The 22,739-nt window shown below is 52.6% G+C and overlaps 1 protein-coding gene across 1 annotated transcript in view; it reads left to right on the plus strand.

Moving 5' to 3' along the window:
- Nucleotides 1-22,739, plus strand: part of HCN4 (hyperpolarization activated cyclic nucleotide gated potassium channel 4) — a 91,805-nt gene that overhangs the window by 61,640 nt on the left and 7,426 nt on the right. Inside the window, exons 4-7 of the mRNA XM_083870561.1 lie at nt 2,522-2,740; nt 13,035-13,181; nt 14,657-14,897; nt 17,376-17,540. Of these exons, the coding sequence (XP_083726687.1) occupies nt 2,522-2,740; nt 13,035-13,181; nt 14,657-14,897; nt 17,376-17,540 (772 nt within the window). The remainder of the gene's footprint in view (nt 1-2,521; nt 2,741-13,034; nt 13,182-14,656; nt 14,898-17,375; nt 17,541-22,739) is intronic.

Genomic DNA, 22,739 nt, shown 5'->3' on the forward strand with positions numbered 1-22,739 from the left:
TAAAGACCCTGGCTGCCAGTTTTCTAGCTCAGCTGTTACTGCTCTGTCTGCCCAGATTCCCTTTGGAATTGCAGCTCAGCTTCCTTTGTTCCTGCTCTTAGGTCTGTGGTGGAGATGTGCTGCTCTGTTAAACTACTGCCATACTGAACCCGAGGGCAGCAGCATTCCTGCAACACTCAGAGAGGAATGGGGAAGGATTTCATTCTACAAGGGATGGGACAGGGCAGCTGCACTGCTCCCTGTGCCCCAGTACTGCTGGGAATATGCCTCCCACCTTTGCAGGGATTGCAGAGATCTGAGTGTCACAGCTCCCTGCTGCTGTCTCGGGAGGAGGGACAATAGATGGAGGTCACAGCAGCTCCATGCCCTGAGTGCAGGGCCCTGGCTTCAGGCTGCCAGGACTGGAGGGCTGTGGAAAGGAAGCTCCTGGAAGGGCAGGATGCCTGTGGGAGCTGTGTGAGAGGCCCACAGAGCACAAGTGTGTGTGCACAATGCCACAAAACCTGGAGGTGCAAAATGCACCCACCACTTCTCAGAGCCACAGCACAGGCCTGGAGGCAGAGGAGCAGGAGGGGTCACTGCTTTGGCCTCACACCTCACCCCATGGCCTGATCCCTCCCGTGCCCTGGCCAGGGGACAATCTCCCTTTGCCCTGTCCTGCCCTGTCCTTTGCTCCTCTGGCTCCTCACACTCGAGCCAAGGGCACAGCCAGCAGCAGTCACCAATGGCCACTTTGTCTCTTGCCCCTCTCTCTTGGCTCCAGGGGGGGGTTTCCCAGGTTCCTGCTCTGTTGGAAGGTGAGCTCAGACAGGCCCGTGCTGGCAGAGAGCAGGAGCAGTCTCTCCTGGGCTGTGGCTGTGCCACTGCTCCCGTGTCAGCTCTGCTGTCACTTGTGAGGCTTTGCCCTTCTTGTTGCAGTGGGAATCAGGCCTTTGTTGCATAATGAAACTGAATCTGCCCAGGTAATGCAATCAGCTGGCTTTGTCCATGTGCTTATCTCCTAACCAAGCATCAGATCTCAGCAGAGGTTCCAGCCCTGTGCCGCAGCTCCCAGCCAGCTCTGTCACTGTCACTTTGTCACTTACTCCCCATAAGATCAGTGAAAAGTTTCCATGGGCATCAGTGGCACTGAGAGCTGCTTGCAGAGGTCACCAGCCAACCACCTGACTGTGATGAGATACCTCCAGGAGGTGTCCAGTGAACTCCAGAGCTCCCAGGACTGCTGGCCATGGTGCTCTGGATGGAGGCCACAGGAAAAATCTTTGTTTATTGACAAGCCACCAGCAGGCCTGTGCAGTGACCTCCCAAGGTGCCACAACACATGTGTGTGCAGAGCTTCATCCATAACCTTGGTCCCTTCCCAGGAACAGAGAGCAGCTGAGGAATGCCCAGTGCTGCCACAAGTGTCACCCAGCAGAGGCATTTTCACATCCTTGTAAGAGCCATGTGTGATGACAGAGCAGTTCCTCGTCAGGGTTTCACAGCAAGAACTCGCTGGCAGATAATACCCACAGGATGGCAAATGCACCTCGAGCTGTTCCATGAGCTCAGGCTGATCAGAATCACTAGGAAACTTGTGCTGTTTTTTTTTTTTTTCCCTGTGTCATGATGTCAGTGCTGAGGTCCTGCCTGTGTGAGCTGTAGTGAAGAGCACAAGGTGTCTCAGCACACCTCTCCTGGCAGGACATTGCTGCTCTCAAATGAGATCATTTGTAATTCCTCAGCTCTCTGAAAAAAGCCCAGTTTTGCACTGAGAAGGACTTGCTGTCCAGACATTATCAACTTCATTTTCTGCCCTTCTCATCTCTGCAGGTAATGAGCGGAGACCCTGGCCATTTCCCAAATTGCTGGGCAGTGATTTTCCCCACTCTCAGATCCCACTGCTGGCAGCCTTGCTCAGGCTCTCTCTTACAGTTCTCACTTAGTCCATTTCCCAGGGGAGGAAATTATTTGCTTCAGTTCCCTCTCCCACACGAGGGTCATTGTGAAAATCTCCCAGTGCGTCATCTTGGTTTATCCCAGGTCACCAGTGGGGCAGACTGCCTGGAAAAGGCACATGGAGTCTCCAAAAACCGGGGCCAAAGTGTTGAGCTCAGATCAAGGAATCTGGGCTTGTTTTTCCAAATGGAGTGAGCTGGGCTTGTAGGGCAGTGAGAGCTTGGAGGGCATCAAGGTGTAGGGTCTCAGAGAGGGAGTTATAGGGACTATGGGGGCATTGAGGGATAGGGTCAATGAGGGATATGGGAGTTATGGGGGCTCTGACGGCATTGAGGGGTAGGGTCTCAGTGGGGGACATGGGAGTTATGAGGGCTCTGAGGGATTTGGGGATTGAGACTCCATAGCTCTCCTATCTTTCAAAGACCCCTCCAGCCCTCCAAGCCACCAAAGAACTAAATTCTTTGTGTGTCAAGGTGCCTCCAGCAGGGATTTTTGTGTGCAGTACCAGGGGTGCCTTCCTGCCCCATATCCCTGTCCAGCATGCCGTGTCCCCGTGCTGAAGCTGTGCCCTGTGTCCCTGCAGAACGACTCGTGGGGGAAGCAGTACTCGTACGCCCTGTTCAAGGCCATGAGCCACATGCTGTGCATCGGCTACGGGCAGCAGGCGCCCGTGGGCATGTCAGACGTGTGGCTCACCATGCTCAGCATGATCGTGGGGGCCACCTGCTACGCCATGTTCATTGGCCACGCCACCGCCCTCATCCAGTCCCTGGACTCCTCGCGCCGCCAGTACCAGGAGAAGGTAAGGACAGCCTTGCTGGGCTGGGGTGGTCTCTGTGCTGGCTGCAGGGACACTGGGGTGGTCTCTGTGCTGTCCAGAGGGAGCCCGGGGTGGTCTCTGTGCTGACTGCAGGGAAGCTGGGGTGGTCTCTGTGCTGTCCAGAGGGAGCCCGGGGTGGTCTCTGTGCTGACTGCAGGGAAGCTGGGGTGGTCTCTGTGCTGTCCAGAGGGAGCCCAGTGCTCTCTGTGCTGTCAGCAGGGAGCCTGGGGTGGTCTCTGTGCTGTCCAGTGGGAGTCTGGGGTGGTCTCTGTGCTGGCTGCAGGGAGCCTGGGGTGATCTCTGTGCTGACTGGAGAGAGCTCAGGGTGGTCTCTGTGCTGTCCAGGACTGTCAGTGTGAGAGGCCAAGGCTGCTGTTCCTGGCAATCCATCCTTATCCATCCACTCCAACACCCCTCAGGAAGAAACAGCAGCAGGATGAGTTCACAGCAGGGCAAGGAGATGATTGCTGTTGTGTCTGCCTGTCTTTGTACACCAGCGTTACCAATGTCACCAGTACCTAAAATTGTACACCACTTCTTTCTTTCCCACATCTTGTTTCAAACCCCAAGTGAACGTTCCAGAATGTTCAGCTTTTGTTTAGCAAGTGCTCTCTTTAAAAGTATCCAGATTATTCACTCCGGTGCTCCTGAGTGAAGCTGCAGAACAACCCCCAAAGCCCAGATGAAGGCTCAGGAGCTCAGAGCAGGCTCCCCAGGTAGCTGTGGAATTAATGGCACCATTGTTGGATTGCAGAATGGAGGGCACAGCCAGAAATGTCACATCTGATCGGGTTGCCACTGCCACAATCACTGAATTTGTGAGCTGGGCAGGGCATCCAAAAAAAAGCAGCTGCCCTCAGTTGGTGGGGCTGGGGAGGTTTTATGGCCAGAGACTTGTGGGTACATTTGATATGGAGATTAAGAAGAGGAATTGCTCCTATTCTGATCCTGCCAGGTGCAGTTTAGGTGAGAGGGAAGCTGTGATTCAGGTGGGGAAACTGTGACCAGCAGGCACCAACCAGGTGAATTTTAAGTTCAGGGAGAAGGTGGGATGACCTTGGAACAGGTTTGAGACACAGGGATTACAGTGGGACGAGAGCAGGGCAGAGAGGGAGAGCAAAGAAGACCAGAGGCTGACTCATGCTTGGAGCATAGGGAAGATCCCAAACCACAGCTAGAGCTAAAGGAGGGGGAATGCCCAGGAGAAGAGTGTGGAGGCCTGAGATGCATCCAGAGTTTTAGCTCTGTGTTACAGCTGAGCCGAGCTGATCCCAACAGAGAGCAGGGCATGCCAAAGAGAAGGACACTGCAGCACTGGGAATGCAGGCTGATCAAATCTCAGGATGCAGAGTATTTATTCAAATGTGTTTGAAGTAGCACAGAAGTCAAGGACTGATCTGCAGACCCAACCACCTGGCCAGCCTGGCTGAGCCAAGAGTGCACCTGCAGCACTGGGCACTCCGGGCTCTGCCTCCAGCCTGCGCTCCCCACAAGGGCACAGCTCGAGCCCGGCACTTGGATTTCAGTCAGGGCTCAGGGAAATCAGCTGCCAGGAAGCCAGCAGGGACTGTGCAGGCATGGCAGGGACAGTGGAAGTGTTAAAGCCTTGTTAGAATGTGGGGATGTGAGAGGGTTAACACACAAAGGCAGCAGGGAGAGGATTGAACCAAGGCTGTATTTCCTACGGCAGGTTCATTTCCCAAGTTATCCTCCGAGGATCAAAGCCTCAGGGATTGAGCACGTTCATTTTCCTCTGGCAAATGGGACAAGTGATGGCCTAAAAACAAATATGTATTTACTTTCTGCATTCCTTAGCACTTGAATAGCCATGATTAAAATGAGGCTGCTGCGTGATTTGCAGCCCTGCAACTCAATTTAGTTCAGTCCTCCTGGGACAAAGTGTCTGGTGAAGCAGATTAGAGAGAGAATCTCAACAAGTTTGGAGGTCGATTGGTAGAAGCCAGCAGCAATTGAGAGACCTCTGCTGAGCATGCTGTGGGCTCTGTCTGTCCCTCAGCACAGCTCAGCCTGCAGGGGCTGTGCTGGGAATGGCCAAGGAAAGGGATACAGTGAGGGAGAGGAACAGCACAGACACAAACAGGAGAGGTTACAGCTGGAACTGCCCTGGGAGGCTCTGCTGTGTGGGACCCTCAGGACAAGGTCCAGGAGCTGGTTTTTGGGGAGGTTTCAGATTGTCCACACCTCTGCCAACCCACTGGTTCTTCCCTTGGACAAGCAGGGCTTTGGAAAAGAGGAATAAAAGCCAAGCTCTGCTGGCTTCAGGAGCAGGCTTGTCTCACTCTGCCTTGGATTCTCTGAACACTGGGACTTTCAACCCCTGTCCTGCCAAGATCTCCTTCCAGAGCCTCTCACTTCATGCTGTGCTGGTTGTGCAGGGCAGGGAAGCTGGATGGGATCCATGGGGTGGCAGGAGCCATGGAGAATTCAGAGGGAATTGCCCCCTCCAGGCCAGGGAGGTGCTGAGGGCAGAGTTCCCTGTGGCACAGAGCACTCCCAGCACATGGAGAGAGCACAGCCATGGTGCAAGGCTGGCCCTGGCCTCCCTTCAGATGGGAACAGCTCTTTGGATGGGGCTCTCTGAGGGGACTGTTGGACCTCCAGCCCCAGAGACAAAGTGAGAAGGGATCTGTCTGTGCCATCAGAGTTTCCCATGGTCACAGAGTCAGTGGCAGCATCAGGAGCTGATCTCTCTTAACCTCAGTGTGGAGTTTAACTCCACAGTATCCTTGCACCCAAGACTGGCAGTGGTTCCCTGCATGTGAGACAACACCACCCCAGGTCCTTCCTGAGGGCTTCTGGCATTTCCCAAGGTGCTGCTGTGCAGTGTAACTGACTGGATGTGACAGCTCTGACCAGCAACACACCCTGAGCTCCTGCCACTGTGCTCAGCTGGGCATGCCTTGCTGGCTTCCCAGACCCCCACTGAGATAATTTCTTCTCCCACGTTAGTTTTATGCCACATTAGTGGGTTGAAGGAGCTTATTTTTGAGCCCAGTGGGTGCCAGAGCTGGTGCAGGTGCTGGTGGAGGGGGTCAAGGACAGGAGCAGGGCTACAAGACCCTCTGCAGCGGTTCATGGATCAGCCCAAGCCTTAACTTCATCACTGACTACAGAATTACCCCCAGCCTGTGTAGCTGTGGCTCACATCAGAGGCAGACTCTTCCCTGCCCAGGAGAGGAGCAAACTAGCCACATATTCCTGTTATTTTCATGCTTTTTGCAGGTTCTATTAATTTCTTTCCCTAATCCTGCAGCTCAACTGGATTAGTATTTCTGTCAAGTCACCATGCACACCCTCTCCTCCTCCCCAGCGCTCTGTAACCTTGAGGGCAGGGGAGGTGCTGGTGCTGCTCACTGCAGCTCCCTGGAGCAGGGCGGGGACACTCTGGGCTCACTCTCCCATCCCAGCAGGTGCAGGGAGGCTCAGCTCCCCAGGTACACCCCGAGGAGGGGCTGTGAGAGGCAGGGATTGCTGCTGGGAGCACTGCAGAGTGCAGTAAAGCTCTAATCTCTCCTCCCAGAGCCTCATCTCCCCTCAGGATCTGCTCTCCACACTCCTTCCTCGCTCCTCCTCCTCCCTGAGCAGTCCATCCAGTGCCTCTTGTTCTTAAAATACCTCTTGACTCTGGGTAGGAACTTGCACTTTCCCTTGTCATTATCCTGAACAGCACGTGCTGCAGCACCATTGCAGGGGGACAAGCAGGTAACACTGAGGAGAGAATCACTTCAGAAACCCTGCAGAGAGAGCACTGACATCACCCCTCAGCTCCTCACACTCCTGCACAGCCCTTCTGCCCACAGTTTATCCCCTGCTCTGCCCATCCAAGCACTTCATTGTGCAGCTTTAACATTCCAGCCCTTCTGCCAGCGCCCTGAATTCAGCAAAGAGAAACCAGGGAAAGTTTAGTCAGGGGAAAGGCTGAAATAAAACAACAGGATTGTTCTATCCCTCTTGGGGATGTTGGAGCAGTATTTATTGGAGGGAAATCCAGACAGTGTCTCAGCCTGTCCACTGCTCTGAGAGCTGTCCTGGGGCTCAGGCAGTCCCTGCTCATTCTTGGAGTTTTATAGGAAACAAGTTTAAAGGGTGATTTGGGCTTTTTTATGGTCCATGAGGAAACTGTGGAACTCCCAGCTCCAGCGTGCTGCAGAGCTCCAGAGTCTCATTAACCTCAGGATATTTAGACAAATTGACTTGAGGAGAAGCTTTCAGGTGTTGCTGAGTGCCCAGATGCAGGTCCAGCCCCTGGCAATGGGAATCCCAGATCTGCACTGGCAGTGAGCAGGAACTGGAATCTTCCTCCCCCAGACACCTGGAGCAGACCCAGGGCAGAGGAGTCCTCACTGCCCTCTGGGGGTTTGAGCTGCTCTCAGCTGCCTCCCCAAGAGCTTGTGCAGGGAATTGAGGTCACAGATCCTACCTGGGCTCCTGGATAATGCCACCAGTGTGGCACCAAAATCCCCAAACCCAGGGAAAATGGATGATTTTATTTTGGGGAGGGGGTCCCAGGGGGGGTCCCATTGCCCCCCATTCCCAGAATTTGACACTTGGACAGCACCAGGAACACCCAAAAAAACCCAAATCCATGGAAAATAAAGGGATTTATTTGGGGATGGAAAGTTCGGGGTGGGGGTCCCAAAAACCTCAAATCCATGGAAAAGGGACAGATTTATATCTTAGGTTTCATTCCCTCTTTCCTAGGATCCAGCACTCGGACAGTGCCAAAAAAACCCAAATCCATGGAAAATGAAGGGTTTATTTTGGGATGGAAGGTTCCTGGGTGTCCCCAAAACCCCAAATCCATGGAAAATGCCTGTGCTTATGAGCACCCCTTGCCCACGGAGCTGCAAGGGGGAAAACTTCACATCCTTCCCCAGTGTGGGCAGGATTGGCAGATACATTCCCGTAGGATTAGTCACCAGCAGGTTCTCGGGGACTGTTCCCACATTCCTTGAGCTCACAGAAGTCTCCTCCTGAGGCAGCAGCCGTGGTGGAGGTCAGGGAAGCTGCAGAGCTCCCTCACTCCTTGGGTAATGTGTGTGAAGGAGAGGGCAGGGAGTGCAGCACTCCCGAAATTAAAGGTGTTTGCAGCACTTAATCAAATGCAAAATGTAATCAAATTTCCTAATTGGAAAAAGTTTGGAGAGCCTGCCTTCATCCTGTCGTGCCAGCACTGGGTTTTCCTTCCCTCTGGGGAGAGATGGCCTGAGCAGTGTTGTGTCCCACGTTCCTGTCAATCAAACCAGCCAAGGTTGATAACAAGGCTGATAAATGATGGCCTTCAGTGGCCTCTGGTATGCCCTGGGGCCCAGCACTGCCCCGGGGCAGCTTTGCTTTTCTGCAATCAGGGGGCTCTGGTTGCTTTGCAGAGTAAAAAGAATGTAAGAAACAGGTAATGGGCTGTTCGTCTCAGCCAGAAAGTCAGAATTTTGTCAGTTGGTTTAGGTTTATTTAATCCTTTCCCTAAAAGACTCCTGGGTTGGTTATAAAACAGAAATGTTTGTTTCATGAAAACCTAAGGGTTTCTTTTCAGAATGTCTTGTGGTGCAAACTGCCTTAACCAGGCTGGGGTCAAGTAGTTCCTGCTCTGGCAGGAAAATATGTCATTGGTGGACTTAAACTGATTTACCCATTGCTGAGAGAAGGCTCATTCTGAAGCTGTAAAACAATGTCACAAACAATGGGGTTACAGCTACACAAACAATGGGATTGTGACATCCCCATCCATGGCCTGGAAGGCAGACAGGTCATTCTGTGACCACCACGGTGACACCTGCTGCCAGCTGGGGTTGTCATGGCAAGGGAATGTCCCTGCCCCAGCAGCTCTTCCCATCCCAGGGAGGGGTTTCCAACTTCATTATCAGTCTGGGAGTTCATGCTGGCACTCGAGCTGTACATAAATACAGAAATAAATGAAGAGCTGATGCTGCAGCATAGAGCCTCCCCAGAGCTGCCTGTCCTGCTGCTCCCAGCAGTGCTGGTCCCTCCCTGCTGCCCTGTCCCCATCTCCAGCATTTGGGGGCACATTTCACCTCATCTCGCCCCTGCTGCTCTTCTGGGAGAGCACTGCTGCTCCCTTTTCCCTGTCCCATTCTGGATGTGTGGATCCAGTGACCTGACATTTCCACAGTGTCCTGTGATATTCCCAAAGATGGATTGACCATGGCCAAAAGTGGCCTGTGCTGGCCTATGGCAGGATGGACCTCTCCAGCCCAGCCAGGCATTCCCTTCAGGGCCAGTCCCAGGGAAATCAGGCAGTTCCCACAGCCATGATGTGCAGGTTTGTCCATATTGCATTCCCTATGGGATGTACAGGATTAGGCTCAGCACCCACAGCATTTCATACAGATTTGTCCCCCAGCTCCTGGATCTGCTTTCCTCAGAGCCCTGAGCAGCAGAGATGGTCAGAGGCAAACAAGGGTTTCATCAGGCTCATTAATGATCCTGCCCAGGAATGGGATTGTCCAAAATCCCTGCCTGAGCAGGAGCTGATGCACAGCCAGGGGAGGCAACTCACAGCCATTCCCAGTGCAAGGAATGCTGGACACAAAGTGGGAGAAAAGCTCCAGGAATTGTCTGTACCACAGCAAGAGATCTGACTCTGGGTAAGAGAATTCCCCAAGGTACATTTTCTCCTTTTGTAAGGGAAAAACTGTTCCAGGTTTTCCAGGAGATGACACTTAGAACTCATTTCCTGCTGGCAAAATGAGCGAGTGCCATGGTACAGGAATCAATTAATCCAGCCTTTGGAAAGGCTCCCAACCAGGACATCACAGAAAGCTCTTGAAGAATGGAGGTAGCTCCCAGATTTTTGTCACAGAACTTCTGCTCTTCCCTTAAACCCCTCCTGCAGTCCTGTGACTCCATGAGGATGACCATGTGGAGTAAGATGTAGCATAGAATAGATCCTGAGGGTGGCAATATGGATGACTTAAGAGAGAAAAGAAAGTCAGCATTTTCTTGGGTCTGATGATTCCTGAATGCTGAGGAGCTGCACTGTTTGACTCCTGATCAGAGATCAGGGAAAATAAAACAAAGATTCCACTGTGTCCTGCCAGAACCCTCCACGTGGTGAATGCCATGAGCTGATCTTTCCCCTGTAGAGCACTGATCCTCTTGGAGAGGATCTGGACAAGGTGGCTCTTAGCCTTTCCTCCAGGGATATCCTGCTGGCAGAGCACCACAACCCTTCCCTGAGATGAAATGCTCCCCTGGAGCCTCCTTGTCCTTCCACAGGTGCATCTCTGGTGACCTCCATGGGCTGCAGATATGGAGAGATTTGTGACTGGAATTAAACACACAGTGCCACAGTGATCTCAGCCTAATCCTGGAAGGATCCAAGCAGTGCCAGAATCATAGAATGTGCTGGGTTGGAAGGGACCCTCAGGGATCATGGAGCCCTCACAGGACACCCCAACAATCCCTCCCTGTGCCTGGTGGTTTCCATCTTCAGAACTGGGGCAAGGAAAGGGTTGAGCCAGTTCAGAAATTTATCCCTGCCAGAGAGAGGAGGGTTCCTGATGGATCTTGAGTGCATGGAAGGAGTTAAAAAGATTTAATTCCCTTTGGGCTGTGAGTGATCTGAGCTTTGGTAGAAGGGAAGTGGTGAGAGAGGAGGGAAAGTGGCCAGCTATAAGAAGCAAAAATACTCAGCTAAATGGCTTCCTTTTGATATATTAATACCTCCTTCAAGGGCTATTTGAGGAAAAACAGACTTAAGAAAATGAGCTGGGATTTAAATGGGCTCAATTGTCTTCAGAGAGATTTAAATAATTCCTAAATGAGTGTTTTTAGTTGGACTCAGAGAGGCCACTAAGCTCTGAGCACAGGTCAGGCTGGGGACAGGGAGACAAGTGGGAGGCTGAGCACTGAGGAGGAGGAGGGGAAGGGGCTGTCAGGGGAGGCCTGGCCAGGCTGGAAGGCAGCAAAGGGACACCAAGTGGCTTTAGAGTGGGCCAGCTGAGCCTGGCATCACCTGCCTGACCCCAGGAGAGTGGGGCCTTCAGCAGCTCCAAGGAAAGGGGGAAAACCCCAGTGAATCTTTATTTTCTCAGACATGGAAAGAAGGGGGTGATGCTTTCATTTCTGACTCCATCTCTGCACAAGGGAGAGCTGAGGGCCCCCAAAAACCCTCATGGGTGAGAGGAGGGAGCACCAGCAGAGGCAGGAGACACAAGATCTCTCTCTCCTTAACCATGACAGAGAATGATAGTTCCTCATTTCACAGTTTGCTTTTATGACCCTGATTCTCATTTGCAATCGGAAGCAGCACCTTTATTCATGGGGAAGTAAATTTGTCCTGTTTTCCCTGGGAGCCTTATCTGGGGACAGCTGTGGCAGGGGACTCTGACAAGCTCTGGGGACACTGCAGAGCAGTAATTTATTGCTCTTTGTTGCAAAGCCATAAATCCACGTTCAGTGGCGAATAAGCAGAGTCCCAGTCACCCCATGCAGCCCGTGCTGGTGGATTTTTGGAGCGTGGGGATGTTTTTTCCCAGGGAGCAAAGGGCAGTTGAAGATGGACAGCAAATGCCAGTGGAGGACAGGGGACAGGAGCAGGGGCAGGTGGCTGCAGCAGGTGAGGAGAGGCACCTGGTGACACTGGTCACTGCTCCAGCTCAATCATTGCACTAAAGCTGAGAGCGTAAGGAGATATTTTTGGCAAATTTTATTCAACAAAAATGCAGCATTAAAGCAAGCAGAGCTCTTGGTGGATTTTAGATGAATTTAATAAACCCGAGTCAGCAGAAGCTTTAATGATTTCCCTTTCCAAAGTGAGTCCCACATATCCTGTGCCTGCTTTGCCAGGGCCCATGGGTGTCTCAGGTTTAAGTGCCTCTCCATTGACAGGAGACATCTATGGTTAGATGAGCTAAAAAACCCTGAAACTTTCTACTTGGAACACCATAACCTCCAAAATTCTCTTTGGGTGAGTCGCCCACAAGGGAACTGCTGTTTTCCACTTCCTTTCCCTCCCTCATTTCCTCTGGGGTCCCAGCACATCCTGTGCTGTCACAGCCAGTCCCTGCAGAGCCTGAGCCACACAGGTGATGAAGGGCAGGGAGGTGGTGACTGCCCTGCCTTTGGTCAGGCTGGAAGGATCAGAAACATCTCCAGTGCTTTGGGAATGCCAGGAAGCCCCGAGTGTCCCCTCTGCCACCTTGGCTCCTTGGAGGGATGCCCTCTCCTGGGTGGTGCAGATGGAGCTGCCAGTGCCAGCACAGGCTGTCCGTGCAGCAGTACCCGGGGCTGTAACCAGCACAGCTCCACAATCAGCCTCTCCAAGAGCTCAGACTGCACTGAAGGGATGTTCAGGGACATACTTGTCAGGGAGAAGAGGGGAAACAGGGCCAGGAAAGGAGCAGCACAACCCTTTTGTCAGCAGTTAGTGCAGTGCACACTAAGGGTTGTGTGCTGTACTGCCACCAGTGAAAGGAGCATTCCCTGCACACACCTTGGCCTGAAGCACCTGCAGGGCAGCAGGACCCTGGCAAAGCCCTGGCCCTTGGGGAGGTGTCCTTTACTCACAGAAATCATCTCTCATCCCCAAAGCTCCTCTGCCATCAGCCAGAGTGTGCACTTGTATTTCACTGGAACTGACACCATGGTAATGGGAACCATCAGGTAAAAATGTGGATGGATTAGGGTGAGTGCATGGGGAGCAAAGAAAAGAGGAAGAGAGTCCTAGGAAAGCAAAGGTTCCATCGTGGCAGAGCAGGCAGGAGCACAGAGGGGAGAAGCAGCAGGCTGGACACTGCAGCTTCAGCCAAATAACCGGGATGTTGATCCCAGGTGTGTCCCTCTGGCTGTGAGGCACAGCCAGGGCAGGTCCTGTGCTTCCCCTGGTACAGGCCCTGGGGCTGCACTTCTGTGACAGCTCTGGAGCCCAGCTGGCCACTGTCCTGCCATGTGCCATGTAAAAACCTTCCTTGGGGACACTTGGACTCTCCTGCTCCCATCCTGCCCAGTCTGTTTGGGGAGAACACTCCTTCCTCAGCCCTGCTGCCAGCTGGGGCTGTGTGGAGGGGAGCACAGGCTGCTCAGCACCCAGGAAATGAGCAGGTGTCTCCACAGGGCACATGGCTGAGGATGAGTTTAAAAGTTAAAACGTTTGGGGAACGCAGCGGGGTAATCTGCATGGATTGGACAGTCCTTCCCTGCTCGAGGTGAAGGCAGCAGGGCCAGCTCATGCTGCCATGAGCAGCCCTGTGTGTGGCACGTCATGGTAACTGCTGTCCCTGTGTCTCGTGCCCAGTACAAACAGGTGGAGCAGTACATGTCCTTCCACAAGCTGCCTGCCGACATGCGGCAGCGCATCCACGACTACTACGAGCACCGCTACCAGGGCAAGATGTTTGATGAGGAGAGCATCCTGGGAGAGCTGAGCGAGCCCCTGAGAGAGGTAAGAGGGCACAAAACGGGCAGGGCACACTCCCAGCACCTCTGGCAGCTGTGCAGCTCCTGGGGTAGGGCTCAGGGAGCTCCCACCTCCTGTGTTTGGGTAAAACTCAGCATGGAGTGCTGGCCTCGTCCGTGCCCCATCCACCAGCTGTAAGAGGGGGAGTCACAGGAAGAAGGAGCCTTCAGAGAAGCTCCCATTCCTTCCCAGCTGAAGCCAGGTTGTCCCTGGTATGTCACCAGTGTGTCACCTACCAGCTCCAGAAGGGGCCTGCCTTCTGTCTTTGTCCCCCAGCAATGTCCCTCCATGGGGGACACAAGAGCTGAGCAAATGCCAGCCAGAATTTAAAACCGGTTTTGTTGAAGTCTCAAAGGGCAGCCCTCTGAAAACCCCCGTGGGGGGAGGCAGATGCTTCCCCAGCTCTCTTTCTTCCCGCTCCAGTTATCCCATTCCCATGGAGTGCTGTGCTGGGGTGATGGGCTCAGCACCATGTCCTGAGTGGGAGCTGCCAGGGCACAGAGCAGCTCCTGAGCTGTCACCCCCGGCAGTGACACGGAGCCCCAGGGGAGGTGACAGCTGAGTAGCTGAGCTAGGCTTTCTGCGGCCAAGTTGGTGTTCCAGCCTCTACCCAGTGCGTGGTGAGCACCTCTCCCTCCTCTCCTGACACTGTTCCCATCTGCCCAGGCTCATTCTTCTCCTGAGCACATTTGTGCTGTTTAACAGCTCATTGACAAACAAGGGCAGCAGAGAACGAGGGGCTGCCAAGGTGAGTTCTGACACCTGCCCAGAGAGGAGCCCTGGGCTTTGTCAGACAGCATTTCACCAGTGCTGTGCTCCCTCACAGCCCAGGGTTTCCTGCACAAACAGAAATGCTGTATTTGTGTATTTGGAGCTGTATTTGGAGGCTTGGGTGTTGTGCCTGCTGCGGGGAGGCAGACGGTGAAGGCAGTGAGCGTGGCTACAGCTCTGCTCCATGCCCTGAGCATCCAGAGCCAGCACCAGGGGAGCCAGACCAAGGCACAGCCACTTTATCCCACTTTAAATGCACACATCAGGTGGGGATCTTCACAGCTCATTAGGTGTTGACTAACTGTCACTGTAGGACATGAAAGACTCCAAATATTGCAGAAGGCAAAAAGTATAGAAAAAGAGGCTTTATTTTCCAAATTCTTACTACCTTTTATAAGGTGTTCCAATACAGACTCAACATGGTTGGTGAATAGGAACGACACCTCTCTAATGCCATTGGTTAAACCAGAGAAACAGCAAAACACCACCTGGAGAAAGATTGTTTTGAGAAAGAGGAGTTGTTTGCCAAGATTGTTTTGAGAAAAAGCTTTCTTGAGAAACGTTTCCTTGAGAAAAAGTTTGCAGCTCCTAGCAGGCTAAAATCTCTCAGGCCCACAACTAACCATATGTGTGTCCTCTCCTCTCCCTGTCCCTCCTCTTCCTCTCTCCCTCACACCACACGTGGTCAGGAAATCATCAACTTCAACTGCCGCAAGCTGGTGGCCTCCATGCCCCTGTTTGCCAACGCCGACCCCAACTTTGTGACCTCCATGCTGACCAAGCTGAAGTTCGAGGTGTTCCAGCCCGGGGACTACATCATCAGGGAGGGCACCATCGGCAAGAAGATGTACTTCATCCAGCACGGCGTGGTCAGTGTGCTCACCAAGGGCAACAAGGAGACCAAGCTGGCTGACGGCTCCTACTTTGGAGGTGAGTGCTGCTCATTCAGCCTCCCTCAGCTGCCAGACAGACACAAAAAGATCACAGTCACACTGTCAGGTTGTGAGATGAGAAAGAAGGAAGTTTATTTTGAGTTTAGGGTTTGGGGTTTGATCAGCGATTGGGCCATGAGGCTGACACCTCTCTGACTCCACTGGTCAAACCAGAAGTCCCTCACAGAGAGGAATGCGAAAACAATCCACTTGGTTTATGTTACAATGTGTGAGAAACTCCAGTACAAGAATGTAAACATCAGAAGGCTGAAAAAATTAGGGTAACAGTCAGCCACACCACTGCTATGCTCAGGTGCTGGGAAAAGCCTTTTTCTGACTCAGAAACAGGGTCTTGAGAGGTTTAAAGACTTTTATTCCATTTTCAGTCTCATGAGAAGGGTGAGATGGTACAGATGTTACAACCAGGAGCCAAACTATTTCCTAATTACAATCCATTAAAAGCGTTTTTTGGCCTATCAGATTTTGCCACACAATGCTGCTAATGCTGTTAAGCCAATCATCTCTTAAAATACCCCACATGGATCTTCCTACAATACACCTTTCATTGTTCCATTTCTCCAAAATATCTGGACTATTTGCAAGGTCATAATTTGAAACTTCTTTCCAGTTCCATTTCTCTCTTAGCAATGTCTGTCCTATTCCATGGCCTTTCTAAGTCAGCATTTTCTATCTCAAAATTTGCATACAGATGTACAAGACTATGTGAGCCTTCTGTAAGGCTTTGAGAATTCTCTGCAAACCCATTTCCCACACTCCGGCATTCCTGGATCCATGTGGGACTGACCCCCAGCACCTCCTCCTCCATCTCTGGGCATCTTCCCAGAGAGGGGATGATGCAGGGGGAGGTGACTGGTGGGCACTGCAGAACCCAGGTCAGAAATAACAGGAAAAAACAGCAGGGAAACTTGCTTCTTGCAGGTTCATTTCTGTCTGACAGGTGGGTGAAGCTGAGAACCTAAAGGTAAAAAATGGCCTGTTCTAGTTCTGCAGGCACATTCCTTCTGCTGTCTGGCTTCTACCACAGAAGGGGCTGGATGAACACAGAGGGAAAACCAGCCCCTCATCTGCCCTGCCTGTGGCTCAGCAGAGTGCTCTGGGGTTCAGCAGGCAGGTGAAATGTATGAGCAGCAGAGCTCTGGAGCAGTGGGACCAGGAGGCTGGGAAGGATTTAGGGCATTGCTCTCATGAGAAACACAAAGCCCCCTCTCCTGTCAGAGCCTGTGCAGAGCTCAGCCCCAGACAGGCAGATTGCAGGACAGGCTCTGACTGCACCACCTTTGATGATCTCCTGAGGGGAGGCAGAGGAAAACCTGCCTTGTCTTCCCTTTTGGGAGGCCTTTCCTCTTAAAAATTCCTATTATGCATTTCCCACACTCCTGTAATTCCTGGTTCATGTGGAACAACCTGTCTGCACCTCACTTGGATACAGGGATTTTTCAGCCTGGCATTTGGAGCTGGAGGGTTGGAGTCAGGATACCCTGACTGACAGATGGGATTGGACTTGCCCATGACATCCCATCACAACTCCTCACACATGTGGCACTGTCTCTTAAGCATCATTTCCTTGGGAAAGCAGCCTAGGAACACACTCATAACCTTGTGGTGCTGCTCTACCAGGGTAGGCTCAGCATGAATCCAAGGAATGGTGCAGGAGGATTGGCACCCAACACACACAGGGAGCAGAGTGCTGTCACTCTGCAGCTCACACCATCTGTCCTGAAGGGCCTGTCTCTGCTGCCCAGACTCTGTGTAAGCAGAGGAAAAGCAGGATTTGGGAGCTCTCTGTTGAGTGTTCAAGGAGCTGTGGTTGAATGCAGGGCTTTGTGTTCTGTAAGCAGTTGAGCAGTGAGGAGTGCATGACAGCAGTGTAAATACACCCAGAGCTGGGAGGTGCCACTGATGTGGCTTTCCCTGACAGTGCCTGTGGCATAGGCATGAAAACCTCTGAAAGCTGTGGAAAGACAACTGTGTTCCAGGTACAGGGATCAAAATTACAGCCAAGCACCAAAGGCACAGATCAGCACAGAGCCTCTCTACAAATCTAGAGAGAATTGGCTTCAATGCGAGCACGGCTTGACCTTCTGCTCCCAGTGCCCACAAGGAGCTGGAGAAACACAACTCCTCCAATGTGAACACACAATGCTGCCTTTGATAATCCCCCAGAACAAACCTTGTCTGCCTGACTGGAGCAGCAGAACTCCTGAGGGGCAGCTGAGTGTGGCAGCTGCCCTAAGTGAGCCCTTGGTTCTTTGAAACATTGGTCCACACACAGAATGTTAACTCCAGCTGCATTTTCTGTGTGAGGGCAGGCTGGAGGGAGGCTGTGAGGGCAGAGCAGGGCTGGAGGCTGTGAGGGCAGAGCAGTGCTGGAGGCTGTGAGGGCAGGGCAGGGAGGGTTGCAGGGGGGTGGTGGTGGTGCTGCCCATGCCCTGTCTCAGCCTCTCTCTGCCTGCAGAGATCTGCCTGCTGACCCGTGGCCGGCGTACGGCCAGTGTGCGCGCCGACACCTACTGCCGCCTCTACTCCCTGTCCGTGGACAACTTCAATGAGGTCCTGGAGGAATACCCCATGATGAGGAGAGCCTTCGAGACTGTGGCTCTGGACAGGCTGGACAGGATTGGTGAGTACAGGGGGGAGAGTTTCCTTCCTTACCTGCTGCCCTGGCAGCCCTTCTCTAGGCTTGGTGCTCAGTTCTGTGCTGGAGGTGGGAAGTGAAGGAGATCCCAGCCTGCTCCTCCTTGTCCAGCTTTAGCTCCCACAAGGATCCCAATTTAAACCTACTGGAGGTAAGTTTAGGTTGGATATTAGGGAGAAATCCTTCCCTGTGAGGGTGGGTAGCCCAGAGCAGCTGTGGCTGCCCCTGGATCCCTGGAAGTGCCGAAGGCCAGGTTGGACCCTGGGGCTTGGAGCAGCCTGTGACAATGGAAGGTGTCCCTGCCCATGGCAGGGGGCCTGGACTAGATCACCTTTAAGGTCCATTCCAACCCAAACTATTCTGGGATTCTGTGATTGTGACAGCTCACAGTGTAACCCTCCCCAGGATGCTCCCTGTCCTGTGGGAGATAAAACCTGTGCTGCAAACATCCAGGTGTCTCTTCCCCAGTTAAAGACCAGGATAATATTCTTTGGTCACAGCCAGAGGTGTTTAACAGAGAGAGATGAAGTAACTGATGCAAGGTCATGCAAGAAGGCTGCAGAGCTGAGGAACATTTTGGAGTTCCAGTCTAACTCCTTTATCTCCTTATCCATCCCTTTACAGTGCTTGCATTCCCACTGCTTCCCACATGGAGAGCTCAGTGGAACTCTGAGCACAATGCAGAGGGTAGGAGGGTGATGAGGTGAGGGGGGTAAGGACTAAGCTGGTACACCAGCAAGGGGTGCAGTGCCTCTGGGGCTTTTCCTGCCAGGAACATTTGATTCTGTGCATCTGATTACCTGCTGCAAATCAGAGTGTGACCCCTGAGGAAAAGGCTCTGAGCTGAAGACATGGTTTGGCAAAGCCCAGGCTAAAATGAGGCCCTGGTGGAAGTGGCATTAGGCCCAACACTTGGGTCATTTCAATGAGGCTGTACAAACCACAGAGAAAATGTAAGATTAATGCAGGGATGGGCCAGCTGGGCTATATGTAAAGTTCTGCTGGTCTGGGTGCTCAGTGCTGCTCAGTTTTCCAGCCTGATGCTCTCTGGGCCCGTGGGATCAGGTGGGCAGAGCATCCTGTGTTTCCTGTCCTCTGCACATCTAACTGAAATCCGTGGAAAATTCTGAGCCAGCACAGAGAACCTCACGTGCTTCTTCCCCAGGGAGAACTCCCCTTCCACAGACAGCTGCAAATGTCAGCAGAAGGTCAGAAGGTGATACAGAGCAAGTGGAACAACAGGCCCTTTGCTGCAGGGCTCTGCCATGGCCCCCCTTCCTTCTGCTGTTCTGCTGGCCTGTCACAGCCTTGGTCCCTGTGCCACTGAAAGCCCTGCTGTGCCCTGGTTTCGCTGGCAGTCACCCTCCAGAGCTGCCTGCTCCCTTAACTCTGACACCTGCCAGGGCAGCTCTCTTTGCATCCAGTCCTCTCCTTTCTCCCTTGCTGGATCCTCTTGACTCTGGGACCACATCTTCACTCCTGTGACAGGGCTCCTCCACAGCCCTTTGTGGTGCCCAGCTCTCCTCAGTTGTCATTGCCCCACAGAGCCCAGGGGAGCTCTGGGCATGGTCCCAGAGCTTGCAGATCCCATGGAATTCTCTGTCTTTATAAATAAGGCATTTCTTCCCTTCCTCTGGAATGTGCGCCATCCAGAAGGAGCAGTGCAGTAGTTCTGTGACTTTTGAAGGAATTCAAGGTTACTGCATTCTGCTGAGATGCTCTGGAAGTGCAGGAATCATTCTGGAGGACTGAAACTGAAGAACAGCAGTTGTTGAAAAGCAGGGATGAACAGAAGCAGGAGCATTTTTGTTCCTGTCCCATCCAGTTCAGGATCTGTGCACAAGGAGGAAGCAAATGGAAGCCTCTTTCCAAGTCAGTGGTGCATTCACTGGCTCCCTTCTGCCCAGGTGACAGTGTCCTTGAGAGGCCCAGGGTGACAATGTCCTTGGGAGATCTAGGCCACAGTGAGTACAGAAGATGATTCAAAAGGCCCAGTCACTGTTCTGGTACCAGGATAAGATCCATCCAGTATTCCCCCTGTGCATTGAGGGAGCAGAGAGGAAAATCTCAGCCCATGCAGTCCCATGGAGAGATGTTGATGGGATTTCTGGCCACTCAGGGGGTTGGAAAGCGTGGAGTGAGCTGTGTGGGTAGCAGAATGAGCAGGCAGGGGCTCAGCCCATGCAGCAACAGGAGCAGGATTGGTTGATTGAGGTGGAATGAGGCAGTCCCACGGCAGGGTTGAGCAGTTTGGAAGTAGTGGGTGGGCAGAGGGGAGGGGAGGAGAGGGGCCAGAGCCCCCCAGCCTGTGCTCCTGTGGCTTCCTGCAGGAACGTGGGCTGTGCATGGAGCTGTCAGGCACACAGAGCCCTGGGCAAAGAGCTGAGGTGTATCCTTGAACTTCTGCTCTCACTGGGAATTGATCCCAGATTGGGCAGGAAGGGATTAATCTCCATGACTTGACAGATCCTGGGATGCCACAAAGATTTGTGGCCCTGCTTAAGTCTGAGTAACTCCAGGCTCTGAGAACTCCTCAACCTGCAGAATGTCACACACGTGAGCCTCCCCAGGGCTGGAAGGCTGCCACTCAGAGAAACTGGGCTGATCACTGATTAATGATCATTTTATCCCTGATGAAATCAGCCCCTGTTCCCTGTTGCTGCCCAGGCTGTGTGAAGCTGCGTGTAGTGTTTGCAGTGCTGTGTGCTCTCTGCAGCGAGTGATTCTCTGTGTGGCAGCGCTGGGGAAGCGCCCCAGTTTGCCGTGCCCCGTTATGTAACTCACACCATTCTCTTCCTGCCTGCCTCTGAAGCTGGCTTTCAATGACCACTGGAGCTTAAAATTAGATTTCCACAAGTATTTGCACTTGTAAAACACCACCACTTAAACGTTCATTGAGAGTGAGCCCAGCACAGGTGATGAATGCTGTCAGACTCAGGGCTGCAGGAGCCTGGGGATGATGCTTTCCCACTGCTCCATGTGCTGTGATACACCCCAGAAATGCCCCTCACCAGGTCCTCCCCACCCACGGCACAGTCACTGGTGAGAGCTGAAAGCTTCCCAGGAGCCAGAGGAAGTTCTTGTTCTCATTTTCCTTGGGAATTTTTTGCCATGTGGTTTGAAATGCATAGACTCTGAATGCCACTTGAATATGTTTTGATACAAGGATCCCAGTTAAGTCAGGATTAAAGATGCCTTGAGTTTCCTCCAGGCACTGCAGATGCTAAAAAACCAAAGAAAACCCAAGACAACACAATTCCAGCCTCTAAATATAATTTATGATATTATTGCAGAATGAGAGGGTCTGTCCAACATACTACAGTGGTAAACATTTTAAAAGCTTTGTCTATAAACAAACCACAAAAATAGCTGTTCCCAAACTCTTGGCGTGGCAGCTCATGACTACACTCGTGCAGCTGAGATGCTCTTGGGTTTGCAGCCCTGCTTGTCTAGTCCTGACTAATCCCCTGGGCTGTGCTGCCTCCAGGCAGGGCTGGCCTGGGCCAGGTGAGCCAGGGAGGAGAGCAGCTGGGAGCAGTGCCAAGCTCTGCCACAGATTCCTGCTTGTCCTTGTGCTGCTGCTGCTCCCAGCCTCAGTTCCTCATCCCTTCTGCAGGGACAGTGATGCTCACAAAGAGGGAGCTAGGATGTTTTGGGGCTGCTCCCTTGGGAATAGATGACACTGAATGCAAATAGCTCCAGCAATGTGTGCTCAGCACCAGCTTTACACTTGAACCACATGAAGTCCCAGGTTTGTTCAATGGACAGGTGAGTAATCCCCACAGATCTGCACAGGTGAGAGGAGCAGGATGATCTGGCCATCAGGAGATAAATACAGCTAGAGATACAGGAATAGTTCTTATGTGAGGCTGCTGAGCCAGTGGTGCAAGGAGGAAAGTGCCCATGGCCCGGGTGTGCAGTGGTAGAGGGTGTGTGCTTTGGCATAAAGCTTTCTTTCAAATTCCCAGCCCTTGGCACAGCTGGGGTTTCTTATCCCAGTCCTGAGAGGGAGCACCAGTGCTCCTGTGGTGTCCTCTCTCATCACTCCAATAACCACAAATGGAACTGTCTGTGAGGAATCAAAGTTCAAGTGCCACTTGTGCATTTCTCTGTCTGGAAACCCTCTCCCTTCAACACCACAGTGTGGGGATCTGGGTTTGCTCACAGACAGAAAAGGGCACTCAGGCTGTGGTTGGTCTCTCCTGAGAGGGCTCAGGTGAATCACACCTGGAAGGCCTCCTTAGCACAGGGTGGGAGCTTGGACTTGAGCAGGAACTGAGTATCTGAATTTCCTCTTCTTTGGAGCCAAGGCCCAGACTCAGAGTATTTTGTGTTAGCCTAAGGAAAGGGGTCAGTAATTCACCAGCCATGGGGGAATGGAAATTACATCAGCTTAATGAAGGGGACCTGGCAGCCCTGTTCACCTGAATATGAGGTGCCATTTCTCCTGTGGCTGCAGAGGAAAACACAACCACAGACACCCCAGGAAAAGGAGCAATGTGGGGTGCTGAGGAGATCTTGCTCTTGACCTTGCTCTTTGCTGTCCACAAAGCTCTTTGCTGTCTGCATCCAGATAAAACATCTGTTCAGGTAACATTTTACCATTCCAGCACCTTTATAAATAATTTTCAACCCTCTTTTTAATCACATGAAGATGGAGATGCTCACCAGTGCCACCTCTCTCCTTGGGGGCCTCTCCCTGCCTTGAAGGCACTCCAGGAGCTGTCTGCAGGCAGCCCACACTTCAGAGCAGCAGCAGACAGTGCCAGTGTGTCCAGAGTGTCCCAGAGCGTGTCCTGTCACAGCTGTCAGCCCAGCAGGGCTCTGGGCAGGGCACTGCTACCACTCGAGGAGAAGGCACCTCTTGGCTTCAGTCTGCAGTGATGAGTGAGAGCCAGGAGCCCTGAGGGTGTCCCAGCCTTAGGAATGCCACCCATCCATGGAGAGTCACAGCCTACCCAGCTCTAGATATTCCTCTTTTTTTTCATCCTGCAAAGCTCTGTGTAAAGAGTGGGAGGGAAGAGCATCATTTATCTGTGCTGAGACTCATCAGATAACATCATTCAGTGTGTATTGGACCTGCAGCAATGTGGCTGTGCACAGGGATACCATGTATTTTGGGGATAATGGAAGAGGGGAAGCAATCAGAGGCAGGCCTGAGCTGTAGAGGGAGGGAAGGCTTCC

The sequence above is a fragment of the Zosterops lateralis genome (assembly GCF_965231275.1).
Source record: "Zosterops lateralis genome assembly, chromosome: 13".
NCBI classification, from domain to species: Eukaryota; Metazoa; Chordata; class Aves; order Passeriformes; family Zosteropidae; genus Zosterops; species Zosterops lateralis.